The following is an 18,230-nucleotide window of genomic DNA, read 5'->3' on the forward strand; positions in this document are numbered from 1 at the left end:
ACAGCCGGTGGGGATGTTCTGCAGAGAGAGGGCATCAACCCACAGCCTGCTCTGGAGCAGACATCTGGCTTGGTTGGCCAGCTCTGTGAGGAGACATCTCCTATGGCCTGCTCACCACACACCATCTGAATACGGATGGAGAGGAAACCCAACTGCAGACACAACAGAGAGCTTCTCCGTGCCCGTCAAGAGTGCCCATTGCCCACCTCCAGCAATGACTCCAGCAGGGAGGCAGGAGCCACACCAAAAGGACGGACTTCACAATCCCAACCAAGACCCAAGGCTCCAGACACGGACAACGGTTAGCAGTGCAGTTAAAAAGCAAAAATACAATAGTTGCCTTCAGCTGAAAAGGCCTTATTAAGGAAATCGGATTAAGCAGGATGAATCTCCTATTACATAACCCTATTTCTGCCTAGTGGGTTTCTTGTTTTATTTATTCGAAAGAAAATAAAGAAGTGGGGGAGTGGTGATGTAGGGAGGGGAGGAAGCGGCTCAGGAAAGGTAACGAGTTTTCTTAAAAAGTCCATGAACAGTATGAAAACACAGAGGCATCCTGGGCACAGAATGGTAACAGCCCTTCAATCAATGCACAATTGATTTCACATTTAAACTTTAGATCATCTCAGTAAAAAGCCTTTTGTGAGCCAGAGAACCAGAATCTGCATTTCAATGGAGATGCTCTGGACGCTCAGCCAGCAGAGCTGGGCTTTGGGGGGGGGAAGGAGGCCAGGTCTCCGAGGATGTCATTCCTTGCTTATCACTCAGTAGGTGATAACAAGGTGCTCTCACAGCACTAATTACCATCTCACACTAAAGGTCGGGTGGGTAAACTGTGTCCTTGCCTTGCAACAGGATCATTTACCCAGAGCAGCTACAGGCTTAAAACTCTGCTGCTTAACCTCCCTTCTCCTGCAGTCCCATCCCCTGGGCCCTTCTGGGACAAGGACTTTCACACTCTTTCTGCTGCCGAGGATTGGGAGGTTGGGGTTGAACAGACTACTAAGGACACCAAAAAAATACCGATTTTCTGCTCCCATTTGATCTCATGATGGCATAATGCTACCCATGCAACTGGCAGCCCTGGTCTTAACACCTCGAAGGCTGCTACGGAGGAACGCGAGTGATGGATGCCCTTATGTTAAAGCGCTCGGTTTTGGTAGCGCACAGACCTCTCGACTTGTGGTCCAAGCCCAGGGCACACTCACCAAAGGAGACGTCACCGAAGCGGAGGGAAGGGACATCGAAGTGAAAGGTGGGTCCGATGACACAGCCCCTGTGAGGACAAAAGCAGAAGAGGCTTTGGCTTGGTTCAAGAGAAGTGCGAAGCGCAAAGCGTTCGGCTTTCGTTACCCGTTGGATGGATAAAAAGCTGGTCGCGGAACCATGGCTGCTTTCAAATTAACCCATCACCCTCAGGCTCAGCATGGTATCTGTGTGGACAGGAGGCAGCCAAAGCAAAGCTGTCCGTAGCCAATAGCTGTTGATGTGGCTTAGGGCACCACATCAGGCAGGGAGCCCAGGGTATGACCCCCAATTTATCACTGGCCCAGTGACAGAGCCTGAACAAGTGACAGTTCCGTGCCTCAGTTTCCCCATCTGTAACACGACGACACAGAGCTCTCCACAAAAAAAGTGGGCCCATTGTACTAGTTTTCCCAGCTTTGGTACTTCTTAACTGGAACTAGAGTTTCCACGAAGTATACAAACGTCTTTTTCTCAGAAGATCTTGGACTTTGAGGCATGAATCCATGCCCAGACACCCAATGACCGCAACAAGAGCAGCAACAGTTCTACACAGCGGACAGTTGAATCTTGGAGGAAAGTATCAGCTTGTCACCCATGCACCAGCTGACACGTGCAAGAGCAACAGATCTTAAACCACTAAACATGGGGGTCCTGAACCCACCACACCTCCTCACCCATCCTTAAACTCAGCAGCTGGGCTCTGAACTCCAGACCTCACCAACATCCACTGAAATCAGCACTTGGAACTGCACAACATTCATTAGTTTACTTCATGGTTGATGCCAATCAATGCCAGCTCTGCCTCTTAGTTAAAAATCCAGGACCACAGTGGATGGTGCATCCTAGCTTTATTCACAGGACCGCCACTGGGTCTGTCCTGCACAGGAACAGACCCCAGCATTGTGCAGGAGGGACCTGCATTCATCCGCGGTGCCCTGTTTCCAGCATTCCTTCCTAAACACCCAAGAAACAAGCATTCAAGACCTTGTAAAGGTTGGTTTCCAAGTACAGGAAAGAATAATCACCTATGGTTTGGGCATCTTCTGATTGCCTAGTCAAAAAGCACTCAAAAACTGAACTTCAGGAGTTGCAATCCAACGGTAATTCTCAATTCTTGGAGCTGAATCCGTTCCTGAGAATAAGGCGGGTAGAAAACCCCTGCTCCTGCTGAAGGTCCCTTTCCAAGGACCTCACGTAATCAGACCTAACCTCCCAAGCCCCAACAGCTTGCTTTGGATGGAGCAAAAGGAGCAGACGTGCTTTCCGTCACAGCACTTGCCAGGAGACTATGGAAAAACTACCTCCAAACCAACGGCGAGCGGGGATCACGCTGGGAAACTGCCAGGGATGAGCCTTGCCAGGCAAGTGGGGAAGCGACTGCCATTTCTGCTGAGTATCTGTGCTCAAGTTAAACCTGAACGATTGCCCAGAGACTCGGGCAAGGAGCCAGCCCAGAGCTCTGCGCACCACAGCTGTTAACAGTACAGCTTGCAAGAAAATGGGGGAAGTGACAGTGTTTTTGGCAACAACCGTGTTTCACAGCAGCATTAAATAATGCACTTGGGAAGGGAGAGCAGTGTCCTTGCAGGAAGGATAACACAAGGTGGGAGAGGAACCACTTGGACTCTCATGCTCGTTTCTTCCTTTGCAGCCCAGCGTCCCAGCAGCCAGCTCGCCTCGCTTCCAAAGAACTGGGAGATTTTCTCCATGGAGGACTAAATCCAGTGCACAAAACCTCCCGGAGAGGGAGACTCAGCTTGACCTGGTGATGGACATCTCCAAGGCATTTGAAAACAAACAGCTTGAGTTGTGGGGCTGGAGAAGGAGAGGGAAGGGCTGGAGAGGGATCCTTGAAACAAAGGCAAGACAGAAAGCACAGAGGCAGATGACATCTCGGAAAAGAGTGGACTGCAACAGGAATTACTGCTGAGGGACAGCTGTAAGGGGGCAGATGGGGATGCTGGGGTACCACCAGATGGGCTGCACAGGAACCACCAACCAGGACGAGAAGAGTACAAGGATGAGGAAGAACAAAAAGAAAGGACCATCCATCCTCTTCCACGGACATGGATATGCACTGAGCTCAGGGTTGTGCTGGCAGAACAGGGCAGAGAGTGGCCACAGAGAAGGGGAGGATGGGCTGGGCCCGGGAGCCAGGGCATCAGTGAGGAGAAAAGGACCGCTTCATTTGGTGAAGGGGAACCCAAAAGACAACCATCCTGCTGACAGCCCTTTTCTTCCCCAGGAGCAAGGCCACTGGGGGGCAAAGGCAGTGGGCACTACCCAAAAAAAGCCAAATACTACCCCTGATAAGCACATCTTCACAAGCAAAACCCGCCCTTGCTCAAGGAGAAAGCTGCTCATGCAATAACATCCCGTGACCAATTTGGGGGAGGGACAGAGAATAAATGATTTGATTGTGAAGCGTTCCCTCTTGGTTTCCAAAAAAAGGAGCACTTTCCCTCCAAACACCAAGCCAACATAATCATTTCTCTACTGAGGTCAACAGACCTACTCACCTCTCTTCTCTTGCAAAAGTAATAACCTTCTTGTTCTTTTTTATCAGTTTCCCTTACCTTACGGGTAAAATCGACTGCAGATTCCTTTCATTTCTTGACTGCCTTGATCTAGTGCCTCCCAACTGCAGCAGCCTAGGAGGCACAGCCCAGCCCCAAAGCTCCACAGCACCCAGCATCTCCTGCCTACGCCACGTTGTCCCACCAGCCCACGGTTAAGACAAACTGGGACAAGTTCGCACGCTGCTGCGGTCCTGAGAAGTGAGTTTTTCCTCTCCTACCATCAGCTTTTTTTTTCTTTTCCCTCCCCTTCTCCCCTTTGCTTGGTGAGGGTTATCTTTTATGACGACGCCTGCCCATGGGATGATGCCCAAGTCCTTGTGACAGTACTTGCCGCAGAGCTCCCCGTCTCCCGCATCAGCACTCTTCTGGCTGCAGAACAGAGGTACTGTAGCTCTCGCTGCACAAAGAGCCAGGAGGACAGCTTGTCCCAACACATTAGCATGAGAGATGATGTTGAGGCTGCTGCTGCCCATTTTGTAAGGATTATTAACAGAGGATTTTAGAAACACTGCTTCTGGCTGCAGAATCACCACTAGCCCGGACAGTGTCACTTAAAGCCCCTGAGTCCTCACAGAGAGGTGTCAAAGGGTCACCAAAGGAACCTGCTGCTTCCAAATTTTGTGCAAACAGCATCCTGGGAAGTCACAGAGCCACCCTGGCTCAACCATGAAGGCAAAGCTGCTTCCCAGAGGGATCCAAGATTCCCAAAGTTAAACTTTGGCTGGTGGGAGGTGATTACCCCAAGATGGCAGGTGCTCACCGAGCTCCTACAACCCTCCTCACCTGATAGTCAAGGTCACAGGCTCCGGAGATCCATCCACACTGAACCTGAATTCTTCTGTGAACTGCCCCAGGATGGTAGAAGTGAAGGAGATCTGGATGACTTGGAGTCCGTCCGGCACAATGATGCCCTCCTGGGGGAAAAAGGTGAAGCAGGAGCCCAGAGCTGTAGCTGGAGGGACCAAGGTGAAGAGACCATCAATGGCTCCTTTGTTAAACAGGATCGTCTGCAATAGCAAGAAAGCAAAATGGAAATACATGAGGAATCTTCCTTTCTTACAGAAGGCTGGTTTGTTTTCTAATTAAACAATTAACATCTGTATGAGGCAGAAGATGCTGTGTGCTGCTGCTTGGCAGAAGCCAAAGAAAATACTAACAGGACAAGGTCTGCCTTTGGGTTTTTTCAGCAGTAACTTCCCGTAAAAAGAATCACTCTGGGTTTATTCCGCTGACAGAGCGGTCCAACTTGCAGTGCAGAGGACCTGCTCAGCACCACCACGTTGATTCAGTCCTGCCCACAAGAGCAACAAAAGGCGGCTGCCGAGTCCCATCCTGCCGAGGGCAGAACACATTCAGCTTCCATTGCAGCCAACAAGTTTATTACATGTAGAAGACACCTCAGGACCGCACCATAACCAACTTCAGAAGCACTCCTCAAGTCTGCCACGATATATAGTTTAGGTTTATTTTATTTTTTCTTTAATCTGATAGTTCCTTAGCCTTTGCTCAACCAGACACGTCAGGAAAGGATGAGAGTGAGGCGCACAGCAGCTCCACCTGTTCTAAAAAATTTTTCTTTCATAAATATTCAACGCCATCATTTACAAACGTAGAATAAAATGCCAATTTGGAACCAAGCTGTATTTTGTTAAACGCTCGAGAGATCACAGAATCATTAAGGTTGGCAAAGACCTTTAAGATCATCAAGCCCAACAGTCAACCCAACGCCCCCATGCCCACAATGCCTCCAGTGACGGTGACTCCACCACCTCCCTGGGCAGATCTACTGCCGCGAACAAGTGACACAATCCCCCAGCATTGCTCGAGATTCAGCTCTTTTCATGTTGGGCGAGAAACACCCACACCTTGCCTGGGAGTACCAGTGCGCGCTGTCAGTCACCAAACCAACCCAAAGCAAACCTGTAAAGTTTCTGATTGCTGCAGGGTGAAATCCTGCCACTTCCATGGACTCCTCTACCTGCTTTGGCTTTCTTTTCCCTAATTTTTGTCCTGAAATTGAGGAAAAATTGAGACAGCAGCGGAGAGATGCCCCTCATTTTTTAATTTTGCAGCTGCTGTTGAAAATATTCACATAGTCAAACTCTGCAGTGGTAAGTTGAAAACTACTCTCTCCTCTCATGTGTTTTACGCCTTAATTACAAACTGCACTTAGGGATCCTGTGCCGAGCTGAGGTTTACCACCAGTCTAGCTGCTTAGGACAGCATTAACAGCATCATCTACTTATTCACATTTTATCAAGTAATGAAAAGAATAAATTGATACAGAGAGAATCAATAAAGAATCAGCATTAAAAATGCATAGAGAGCACAGCATTTTGGTAAGAAAACACCTTAATGTGTCCTTCCCTGCCACAGTCCAGCTTTTGAAAGTGTCTGGCATGATGTATCACCTCATTTTCTACCTCTTTTGGTCACTCTATCTTTTTTTTTTTTTCTCCCAGAAGACTTGACACCATTGCGGGGAGGCAAATATACAGAAAGTTCCTTGGCTTCATTTCAAGAAATGTTTTGGTCTTTACAGAGCCAGAGGTGCAGCCAGTCTGAAGAGCTGCGAGAGACTGGTTGGCAAGGGCCAGCTCTGAGCCAGGAGGCCGGACCGCTTTCCTCCGACTCCCAGGAACCAGGCAGGATGCACTTGAGTTGAGTTCAAACATGGTAAATTTGTTCCAGCTGCTTTTTAACAGCCGGAGTGCAAAGCCGCACTGCATCCAGGGCTGAAACCAAAGCTTTGAACACCTACCTGACCCAGTGTTGCCTTCCTGGGGCAAGGGGCTGGGTTTTTTTCCCCTGCATGAAGCCTCCCAACTACTCTCAAAGGGAGGTTGCCAAAAAGCGGGGATTAAGGCTTCGTGAACACCATATACACCTTTCAGGTACCATCAAAAGTCCACAGATTCTGCGAAAACCCCCAAATTTTACTATTATGTCAAATATGCCCTGCCCACAACGGCCTGAGTTGCCAGAAACCCCACTGGCCCGAGGTTCGGTGCTGCCCAGGTAGCCATCAGGATCCAGCCCAACCCTTGTGAACCCCTACTGCTCACCTCATAGCCATGGGCTGATCCAACAAAAACCTTTCCAATGTCCAGCTGGTCAAAGCTGAAGCGGAGTCGGGGTCCTAGGCCTTCCCCTTTGATGCGCAGGGGCAGCCTGGTCTCACGGCCTGGGGAGAGATTTCCATTTCAGTACAACAATTCCCTCTTATTCTGGATTTTCCAGGCTGCCCCAGTGCTAGTCCCTGACTCTGTGCTGGATGGGACCAGCTCTAGATGCTCCAGGAGAAGGTACAGGACCCTTCTCTTCCCTCAGGAGATAGGCCTTTGGCCTGGTTTCTAATTTCTAACCAACCCCTTGAGCTGGTTTCTAATTTAGCCACGAGTTTGCACCCTGAAAAAATGATGAAGAGTTTAAAACACGATCTCTGAATTTCTGTCCATACTCTTAGCTTTGAAATCCATTCAGCCAAAGCACAAAGCTCAAAAAAACAGAACTGAAGACAAAAATAGGCCATCTATACTGATGCAATGGGAGACGACAGCGCAAGAGCTCAGAAGTACGAACCCAAGCAAGGCGAAGCACGCATCCGAGTACCACCTAGAGCAGGGAGAGCATCTCAGCCACCACTTGTGCCCAACATACCCGTACCTGGGTGCTCCAGGGCTCACCTCCTGCAGCAGTGCCTAAATAACACAGTTTTTTGATCTCCAGAGCAAGCGCTCACCTATTCCCATCACGATAACAAGAGTCCGGCTTTGGAAAGACACCTTACCTGAAACATGCTGACCAGCCATGGAAAACCAGCCTCCTCGCTACTGATAGATAAGTCATAAATACACTGCTAATACACACACCCCTTGCTGCAAAGGTAACAGCAAAGCTTCTACCTAAACTCCAAGATGCTAATTTTCTTCCATACGTCTGCTAAGAAGACTTAGTGCAGGATCCGAAGGCTGTCCTGAAACACCGGAGCAGCACAAAGTGCCTGAACCCTAGCTTGAATTTCAGCTTGGGTCTCCCTGCCATCCCATTTTACTCTGCGTGGCGAGTAGCACCAAGGAGAAGAGCCCCAAAATGTGTATATAACCTTCACTGTAGCTTTTGTGCAAAAACTATTCCTCTTTCCTTCGAGCTCCTTTTGTGCAACACTCACCATCTATTAAAGATTAGGGATTGAAGGTTGTTTTTTTTAAAAAAGTCTTCTGCATATTTATTCAAGAATGTCCAAAATGACTTTTTATTGCAAAGAGGAGCCCAGGTGTGACACCACAGTGACCAGATCCCAACTTAAAAAAACTCCACCCCTCCTGGAACAGCCTTTATCAATGATTACTGACTTTCTGATCTTGCAACCATGCAATGAGGATGTTTGATAATGTCCAAAGCCAGAAAGGAAGAGCTAGGGAGTTTCTGTTGAATTTAACATTTAAGTGGATCCAGCCAAAGCCCAGCTGATAGCAGAGATGAGTTTTGTTTCACAGCTCAGGTGCTACAACCACAGAATTAAGGTTGGAAAAGACCTCTAAGATCATCAAGTCCAACCGTCAACGTGACACCACCGTGCCCACTAAACCATGTCCCCAAGTGCCACGTCTAAATGTTTTTCGAACACCAGGGATGGTGACTCCAGTTGGAGAGCTGTGTATTTCTACTTCAGACACCATAGAAGACGCCATATTGGGTGCTCACTGTCAAAAGATTTCTCCATCTTGCACCATCTGTGGCTTAAATTTTCATTAAAAACTCTAGGTCTAAGCCATGAAAGCTCCTAGAAAATGACAAAGATTTCCAAGTGACAAGCTTTTGTCCATGATCGTGCCGAAACATGTCGCACTGTCACTGCAATTGAAAAATCAGTGGCAGTTCTTCCTCTTCATCCTCTCCTGAAGGACCACGGGAACCATCCTTTCTTCTACGTCTACGCTGCGCTTGGAACTTCAGGAAATCCCAGAAATTTTGCTCTCCCTCCTTCCAGGTGAACCTCCTCTTCCCAAAGGAGGAGGAACAGACTAAGCTACAGGCAGCATTCAGGAGAGCAGAGAGGGGAAAAAAGAGAGTATGTCCTCCTCTTTGCTCGAAGCTGGGGCCTTCAGGAGTGTCCAGCCTTTGCCCAAGGTACGCACCCAGCTGGGCTGTGGCCCTGTGATGCTCCCGCCATAACATGTCCCAGAGCACACAGACCAAGGGCACGGAGGGGATACAGCCCCCTCATCCTCAATGCCAAATCCACTCCTGGTGCTGCGGAGTGAGAATTTGAATCTTAGTAGGAATAACACCTCGGCATGTCATGCAGGGTGTACGATTCGGTGTTGCTGCCTCTCTTTCAAATCAATAGGGGTGTAGGTGGTCCAACAGCACAGGACTTTGTGGCCTAAGTGCTTCACTTCTGCCTTCTGACACTCAGCTTCTTGTTCACAGAACATCCCCGTGTTTTGAACATGATTCTCATCTGACCACGTCAATGAAGAGAGGTCCACAGTTTTACATGACGCAGGACATCACAAGGTAAAGGAGTAATCATCATTTGGGATTTTGCTTCTGCCTGCAAGAGCATCTTAGAAACAAGTTTTGGAAGAAATCAGATGTAACCCAATGCATTTCCACATGCAGAAAAACCTTAAAAACCCCACGAATTTTAGGTGTCTGAGCCCTCCACCATGTGCTTCCTTTCAGCACTCAATAGCCATGGCTCTATTTGCATGAATAACTAAGAAAGTTCATTTTGAGCTTAAATATTTGCCAAGAGCAAATTTCAAACCGCTGCTTAACTGCCAGTTGCAACGTTGCACGGTGCTGATTCATTCTGCAAACCACCGGATCCAGAAGCATCTGCTACACAATTGATGGAGGCACCTGCAATAAAAGTGGAGGCCAGCAAAGCCCCTTCCCAGTGGGGCATGAGATCCAGCTGCACAATTCACGGTGCTGCACCGGGGCCAAAGCTTCCAAATATTCCCAGCACGGAGCACACGCCATCTCACCATCTGCAAGTCATCCTCCAAAGGGATTTCTGGCTGGCACGCAAATGCACGAGGAAGGCAGTCACACCTCTTAGAGGAATCAAGCAGCAAAATTGACTCCCTCGTTAAAGAGCGTTGTTTTCTTCTTTAAACTCTTTTTGCACCCGGGGACCGTGCCTCTGGGACAGCTTCCGCCCTGACAATACCGCGGATCAGCTCTGTTTTGTACGGGATGGGGGTAGGTGCATCATTTAAATGGCTTCCTTGAGGTCCTATTCCAAGGAGCCAGTCAAGGTCTCCTGAGGGCCCATCAGAGCCTTTCAAAGAGCAGGCTCCTCTTTCTAAACACAAATCATTTGCCCAGCTCCACTTCTTCTAACTCCCAGACCAGCTCAAGGGTCGCACGCAAGTCGTTCTCCCATTTCTCTGCAATGAAGCAGCTCTCCTGGCACAACCCCTGGAGATCCTGGCAGCAGTGATGGACGTCCTTGTTCACCAGAGCAAAAATCCCAGAGCCAGGAGCACGGCACTGAGCGGGAAATCCCTTGGGAGCAGCTTTTTACATCAATCCTTTTCTTCAACAGCTCTAACGACTGCAGCTAGTGGGCAGGAAGACAGTTTGTTAACACAAGTCCTGTGTAATTACTGGAGGTGGCATTTGCCAAGTAAACCCTGCGCAATTACTGTATAAATAAAAAGCTGTTCCGTGACATTTGTATCTGTTGGCTCGGATAGGGAGGCAAGAAAGCAGCTGGGTTAGCAATTCACCATGCTCCAGAAAGGGAGTCCGGCTGCTGGAGGACCACAGGCATCGCATTTCTTCCTCTTAGCTGGGGAAAACCGTAACGTTCCCGGGATGGAAGTCCAACAGCGACCTCCCACTCTCGAAAAACACCTTAAGCAGCTCCATGCAGACGCAGAGAAGGGACAGGGTCACCCGAACCACGCAGCTTGCTGCGAGCATTTCTTGCTCCACGCTAGCACAGCAAAGCGATCCCTGCTGTCGGGGCAAAGATAGTATAACCGGGGTGGGTCAATGCTAACAGCTCCCAGAAGACGGCTTGACAGCACTTCTGTAAGACGGGATGAACATAAAGCTTGCCTAGCAGGCTGCTCTGGCTCCGATGCCCAGGGAGGGCATTTCACCCTGCTGGAGGAGCGTGTGCTGGCCAGAAGCGGTCCTTTCGCAGACGCCCCGCGCTCAGCAGGGCTCAGCCACCCAAGGACCGGCAGCAGCTGGGTACCGGGGGGTGATCCAGGGTCAGGGAGTGCATTTATAACTCGGCTCCTACTGCCTCAAGGGTCTGATGGTGCATCCAGGTAACAAAGACTCATCTTGGAGGCGAATGGTCTATAGGGGCCTTTCACTAAAGCTGTTGTGGGGAGCTCTACAGACACCTCACAGCAGAGCGAGCGCCAACACATCCAGGGCACAAAAGTTTATCTCTTCACTGCATTGTTCTGGGAGCGCTGATCCTGAGCCCTGGCCTTAGACCCGAGCCCACCTGGAAGCTGCAGGGACAGTTGGGCACATGCCAGCACCACCCTACTGGCCATTGACCCTTCCTAGCAATTACACGAGACCCGGGTGGGCTGGGAGACTATTTCTGCCTCACCTTCACCAGGGCTAACCGATGCAGGAGAAAGGAGCCGTACCTGAGATGTCGCAGTAGACCGTTTGTTGATAGACTCTGGCTTCTCGGGGTTTAAAGATCACGTTGATTTCTGCCGAAGAATTTGGCCAGACGTCTCCCTCCTAAAACAGGAGACAGCAAACTGTTTATCTTCAAACATTACATTTCTCTTTTTCAACCACAGTCCTGTAGCCTTTATTTAGAGCATCAGTGAAGAGCAAGGAACAAGCCACGCTTATCAACAAAATTTTTAAGAGAGTTTGAAAGCAGCTGCAAAAAAAAAAACCCACAAACCTTTAAGTCCCTTACCTTTACTGGTTTAAATTGTGTTAAATTAGGGCTATAACGAAGCAACCAAACTGGCTCATGCTCCAGGAAATCAGGCAGGATTTCTTCAGAGGTACCCACTGGTCTAAGGAAAAGGTATGTGTCTCCTGCAAACGTTCCCGTATATCCCTGTATCACTATGGCTACGGGAACACTTCTGCTCAGATCAGAAGAGATTTCAAGTTTCCCCTCAACACAGGCTCAAACACGAAGAGATGGGATTTGCTTACAGCTCCAACCCTTTTGCAACCAAAAAAATCAAGTAAAAAAAAGCTCTTTTCCTTGTCGTGCTCAGAGATTTAAGTCTGGGCCATGCTACCAGTGCTTCTCCAACTGTCTGCTGCTTTCTTGGGGTCTTCTCTCTCTGCTTCTCTCCCAAAGAATCCTGGCGCTGGTGCTCAGTCCCGGGGAGACCTGTTGCTTATTTTTGCAGGCACCCCTGGTTTGGAAAGGCTGTCACTCACTTCTTGCAACTGGTTTAAACAAAGGCACCGCACGCATCCCTCGAACCCTGCTACTACAAACGTCTCTTGGTGCATTTGTTGACATAACCTCTGACAACTATAAAAATACTCTACAGGGGATGAAAAATTTAGTTAATAGGAGACAAAAAGAACAGTCATTCTTCTATCAAAGTCAGGCTTTGATTCTGCTTGCTGCTGGGTATCCTCAGCACTTTGTCCAGAGAAGTCTTGAACCGACTGGAGCCTCCGGTGCTCCTGCATCATCAATATTAAATAACTATAATACTTCCCATCGACTTAGCACTTATAGCTCAAAGGACAGTCCCCACAGAAATTAAAGAGCAGTGACATGGGGAGTTATTGGGCTGCAGCTGCAATTAATTCCCCAACGCACAGCTTCCTCAGAGTCAAAGGAGCAGAGGGAAGAACAGGAGGAGAAAAACTACACCAACAAGCCATCACCACAACAGTAGTAAGAAAAGGGAAGTCTGAAAGCATAAAGTCACTCGGATTCCTCTCAAAACCTCAAGCAAAGGCCTTTGCCAGATCAAATGTGCTTCGTGTTCCTATCCAGCAAGCAGCTGGATGAAGAGGAAGCCTTATTATCCGACAACACACTTACTTGAGGAAGCCAACTGGGGACATCAGCCTGCAGCCCGCAGGGCTCGATACTAGAGCCTCTGGGTCCCACAGGGATGCTGCATGGACTCAGCATCCGTAGAATTATCTTGGATTTGCAGGAACAAAAGCATTCCGAACAACATAAGCTCTGCTGCGACGCCTGGAGCTTGCCTAAGCCGAGCCATGAAGACGAAAAAAGACCCACTCAGATGATAGATTTCCCTGGCTTGGTTAATTAGAGTCTAATAACTCCCCAGTGCTCATCACCCAGCTGCTCGCTGCATGTTTAACAGACCGAACTCAATGGTCTCACCCTGGGCAGACGGTCCCTGGGGAGCAGGGGTTGCACTAGGCAGCTGCTTGCCTTTGCTTCAGGCTCCACGGCTGTAGGTGCCTACGCGCCTGGGCGGCACGGCGTTCTGCGCGGGATGAGCTGCCCAGCGGTGCCGTTTGATCCTCCGGCTGCCGTGAGCCTCTGCCCGCAGAGCTCTCCTCCGGCTCCCGCGCGGCAAACAGGGCCTTGCCAGCCTCCCTGGCACCGGCGGCTACGCAAACAGCTCGCCGCTGCTGTGCCGAGCGCGGCGGCAACGCGTGAGGTCTTCGTCTTACAGAGGGGCGCAAAGCAGGGGAGGAGAGCACGTCCTGAGCCTTAAAACCGAAACAAAAGGGGTGCAGTAAAAGGGAGACGGGGGTTCAGCAACGAGCAGGAATGAAAAGAGCCCAAATCCAGAACAGCCACCCAGATGGCTCCATGGGGAAGCCTGTTTGCTCTGAAGAGCCACCCGCGCCAGACAGCAAACCGGGGAGAAGGTGTTGGAATGAGACGTGACCAGAGAGGCTGAAGGTGAAAGCTGATGCAGCAGGATGGTCAAATCCTGGCAATCAGGCTTGCGAGCACTGCACGCAGCCAGGTTACCGGGGCACGCAGCTCTGGGCTTGCGCTGGCTGGCAGACAGGCCATGCCTACCATAAACCGAGCATCCGACATGCTGGGAGCGTGTTATTTCTTGCAAGACTTTGGGATCTCTCTGAAAAAGCAGATTTTTATACTGCGGCATCATTCAATGCAACACTGGCTGCTCTAAAGCAGAGTTCGTACGAAGAAGAATGAGGTCTTAGAGCCAAATCATTCCTGGGAAGCTCAGAGAGCATCCCTCCCCTCCACCAAGGCCAGAAAACAAACTTCTTCAAGGCTAATGCAGCAGTATCAGTCTTTCAGGTCAGCCCAAAATACTGTTTTGCTGCTGGCTTCTGCTGGATCACAGGCTGATGGTACTCGCTGGTCTATCTTCTGCGCCGCACTCAGATATATTGGGCCCGTGGACACTTCAGGGCAGTTTGGTTATTACTCGGAGGCTGACAGAGGCAATACATCTCCCGTTAATGGAAGCAAGTGTAATACAATTCATAAGCAAAAATGAAGTTAAACAAGAAAGTTAAAAAGACCCGTTGGCCTGATGAATATGTATTGCTAACAACAGCGCACTTTTCCAGCTGAGTGAGTTTAGCTGACTCTGGGATTCGATGAGCTCCAAGGCAGCACATCTCTGACAAATATAACCAACACTGTGATCTCATGCCGCTGTTCAGGGCGCAGTAACAGCAGTATATCGCCGAGGAAGGGGTAGGGACAGACTTGACAGGGCAGGGAACCCAGGAGGGCTGCGCAGAGCCAGAAGGCAGGGACAAGATGGGGAGACGGTTCACTCCGACTTTCTGACTCTGTCTCGCTACGAGCTGTGCCCACAGCACCCGTCCTGCTCCGGTCCTTGCCAACGGGCTCAAGTTTTGGGTGAATGGGACTAGGATGGCAAGCTTACCGGTCCCCCACCAAGCTCTGGCAGCCAGATAGACTGAGACTCTGCGTGTCCGGGCCCTCAGCGTGACTTTGCACAGCAGCGGTGGATGCGTACAGGGAGACGTTGTGACTACAGCAGGGAGGAGGTAACAGAAAACTTCATTAAAAAAAATATTTCTGTAAATTCTACTTCCCCGTTACAGAAGCAGAGGCACAGCAAGGCTTTCATCCACCCAGAGTCCATCCAGGCTATTGGGGTACTTCCAATGCTCCTCTCAGGGCAGCAAAAACCTTCCAGGAGCTCCTCGCTGGCAGGGCAGCACCGTTAGCTCCCATTTCGGCATGTAGATCCCAACAGGCAGAAGGAATAAGGGCTGAATCTTCAAGACCTGAACGCCCAAGCCTTCAAGAGCAATGAGGGAGTATTCACACTGGTAAGCTTTCGATACCTAGCTTGGATCCTCTGCAGGGAGCCTGGGGCTACAAAGACTACGTTCCTCTGCAATGCAGAAGGTGAGCAGCCCAGGTTGTCCCCCAACTCAGGATACTTGAGTTTTACATCAAAGGCAGGCAATAAGGACACCCTTCAGGTCATCTCAGATCAGCTCCTGGAGACAACACCATGCCAGCCTTCATCTTTGCAGGAAATATTTAGGAATCAGCTCACAGATGAGGGCAGGGCCCTGTCAGAGAGCTCCTAGGAAGCTCTACACAGCACTACTGCTACCCCAGCTGGGACTCCACGTCCAAGGTTCCCTCCACCCTCTGCTGATGGGCAAGTGGGTGCAGAAGGACGGAGAGCAACATCAGGGTTTTGCCATCTGCTCTGGCTGGTCTCCACGTGGGATATGAGATATTGCTCATGACAAAGCCCTCGTTGTCCTGGCCTCATCCCATTCCGAGCTTCCGCTGGGACGATTTCCTCAATACCGCCGAGACCACGGTGATTGCCGCAATGCTGCTGGGATCCCTCTGTACACTTAACCGGTGTGGGAGGGAGCCTGGAGCTTTAGGCAGATGTCATTTCTTCTTTTACCACCGAAAGAGATGGGGTGCAGCACACAACCCCCCTTGCTGGGGACGATACCTTGCCGCGCTCCAGGAAATCCCCGCGACGCACCATGATCCGGACATATCTCCAAACACCTGAGGAGCTGCTGGATGCCGAGGCACAGTCAGATGAGGCTCCTCTAGGGCACCGGAGGAAACAAGCCTACGGACTAACCACAAAACCCGTCCCTTTATACGCATCAGCACAGCTCTCTAGAAACATCCTAATGCAGCAGCATTACTGGAGCCTTGTGCTCGTATCCTCACTCCCAAGAAAACATGCACCAGCAGTTAGACTCAAGTCTCTTAAGCTCCTGATACAAAACCACCGTTCTGCAGGATCCAACGTGGAAACTTTTGGCAGTATGTCCACAGACAGCTTTCCTGTATTGTCACTGAAGCTGTAAGCCAGACCGTCGGACTCCAGAGGTAGAGGGCAAGAAGAAATAACCAGTTAGGCTTTACTGTGCTATTCCACAGCAAAAAAAAAAAAAAAAAAAAGAGTCTTTAAAGACATAACTAATCTAGGAAATTTTTGGTCATTTCTCCCTTCATTACTGCTGTACATCAGACTATAAAACTAGGAAATATTGTGAGTTATTTCTCCTGGGAAATTAAAATAGGCTGTTGAAGAGGTTCCTCACATTCCTGCTACCCCACAGAGAAAAAAAGAACTGCTGGTTAAAAGGATATGCTTCATTACCCACCCTTGCAGGCTACTGCTATGTGCGTGAGAGCCTCGTGGTCCCTCAGAAGCCGGCGGTCTGCCTGGGCTAGCACGTTCTCTATAGGATGGCAGTTGAGTCACAGCATGGAAAACTACCGTGGACACCAGCCAGGACAGAAATAAAGCACACACAGCGCTGCGAACACGCTGCTGCAACGCTTCAGGCTTAATGTCGGTCTCAGACAGTCTGCAACTGGCTTGTGGCATAAAATACAGATAGTGGATGGACGACAATATGGCACAAAACCCCCAGCTGTTGTACCCTGGCTTTGCTACAGCGTAAAGCAACGTGATACGGGAGGGCATAGCGCACCTGTGAAGCGTAGGAAGTAGCTGCGAAGTAGCACACACCTACAATAAGTCATCTCTACGCAAAAGCCCCACCGTAACTACTCGCAGAGGCTATTTTCCCCTCCCTCAGCCCCTGAATAATGAGAACCTGCTAGATCTCCGCCAGCCTGAATAAGAAAAAGCCTGTCTTGAAAAGCTGGGCACCACCAGCTGCTGGCCAAATGCCCTGTTTGGTTTTGCAGAGGGAGATGATGATCCATGGAGAGGAAATCGCTGCTCAAAGCAGACAGAAAACCAAAGACAGAGCTGGGAATAGAAACCCCGAAATGACACCCTAAGTGCATCCTGCAAGTTCAGGGCACGTCGGAGAAAGGCAGCGCCAATGCTAACATCTGCCATTTTCCGTAAATAACTGACACCCCGGCAAGCTGTGGGATGGACCATAGCTCCCACTGGAGATGGTGCCTTCTGCCAAGAATGGAAGCGCTCTGCAGTAACCTCTCATTTGGATGGGAACCAGCTCGGTTCCCCAGCTGAGGTGGAGATCTGCAGGAGCAAACAACACTGTTACCTCCTGGCCCAGCCTCTGGATCAACAACAGTAGCCATTTCCTAACCTGGACTTCTTGAGCACCACCTCCATCGGCTCCGAGTTAAGAGATGACCCTGAGGAGTCCCTACCAGGCAATGACAGGACAGTGATGACTTGTCAAGGTCAGTGCAACTGTAACAAATCCTTGTCCTCCCTTTCCTCTGGTTTCCATTTCCAAGGAGTCAGCTCCCACATGTCTGCAATGTGACTTACAGAAAAGCTGTGGTGGGGAGGATGCAGAAAAAAAAAAAAAAAATCAAGGACTTTGTCCTTTGGTAGCCACCTGGGCTTCTACCGCAGCTGCTTCTGCTGACATATCATGTATATTTGCAAAAATAAATTAAACCAAATTTGAGATGCGCTCGGAGAGTCAGAGTTGCGTAACAGCTTGTTTCCCACAGGCTTGGATGGCTGCTCAAAATCTTCATGGTCACACAGTAATTCCAAAATCACTTTTTTTGGTTATTATTTTCATCGGCGAGTTAACCCTACGCAGCCTGAAGTGGCCTGCCACAGCTTCTATAGAGAGCAAGATCTGAAAACCCCAGCAGCTCATGGTCCGCTTACACAAGCAAAGCTTCTGTGCCAAGCCGCCCTGCCCAGAAAGCGTTTCCAAGACTATTATCCCTCCATCAGCTTCCTATCTTCTGGAAGCAATTACCTCTAGTCACTTGTTACAAGGGTTGGATTATTTCTGTAGGGTGCTTCCCAGACGCATCCCGGGAGATAGGTGGGAAGAGAGCGGCCGCTTTTGGCCAGAAGATCTGTGAGGCAGCAAGATCCCGGCTTTGGGGCGCTTTTCTGGCAGATTTGCATGGCAAGAAGGGTGTCTGTCCACACTAAAGGTTATGGGAGAGGAGGAAGAGATGGAAGTGGAGGTCCTTCTCTCATAACCAGAGAAAAAGAAGTCAGTGGTGGTGGA

The 18,230-nt window shown here is 49.8% G+C and overlaps 1 protein-coding gene across 1 annotated transcript in view; it reads right to left on the reverse strand.

Annotated features, from left to right (window-relative positions):
• The window catches only part of HYDIN (HYDIN axonemal central pair apparatus protein), a gene marked incomplete at both ends in the record, with an annotated part of 135,442 nt that overhangs the window by 81,313 nt on the left and 35,899 nt on the right, over positions 1–18,230 (reverse strand). Inside the window, 4 exons of the mRNA XM_082005613.1 lie at positions 1,209–1,276; positions 4,611–4,834; positions 6,893–7,011; positions 11,462–11,561. Of these exons, the coding sequence (XP_081861739.1) occupies positions 1,209–1,276; positions 4,611–4,834; positions 6,893–7,011; positions 11,462–11,561 (511 nt within the window). The remainder of the gene's footprint in view (positions 1–1,208; positions 1,277–4,610; positions 4,835–6,892; positions 7,012–11,461; positions 11,562–18,230) is intronic.

The sequence above is a fragment of the Phaethon aethereus genome, assembly GCF_964289735.1.
Source record: "Phaethon aethereus genome assembly, chromosome: 13".
Classification (NCBI taxonomy): Eukaryota; Metazoa; Chordata; class Aves; order Phaethontiformes; family Phaethontidae; genus Phaethon; species Phaethon aethereus.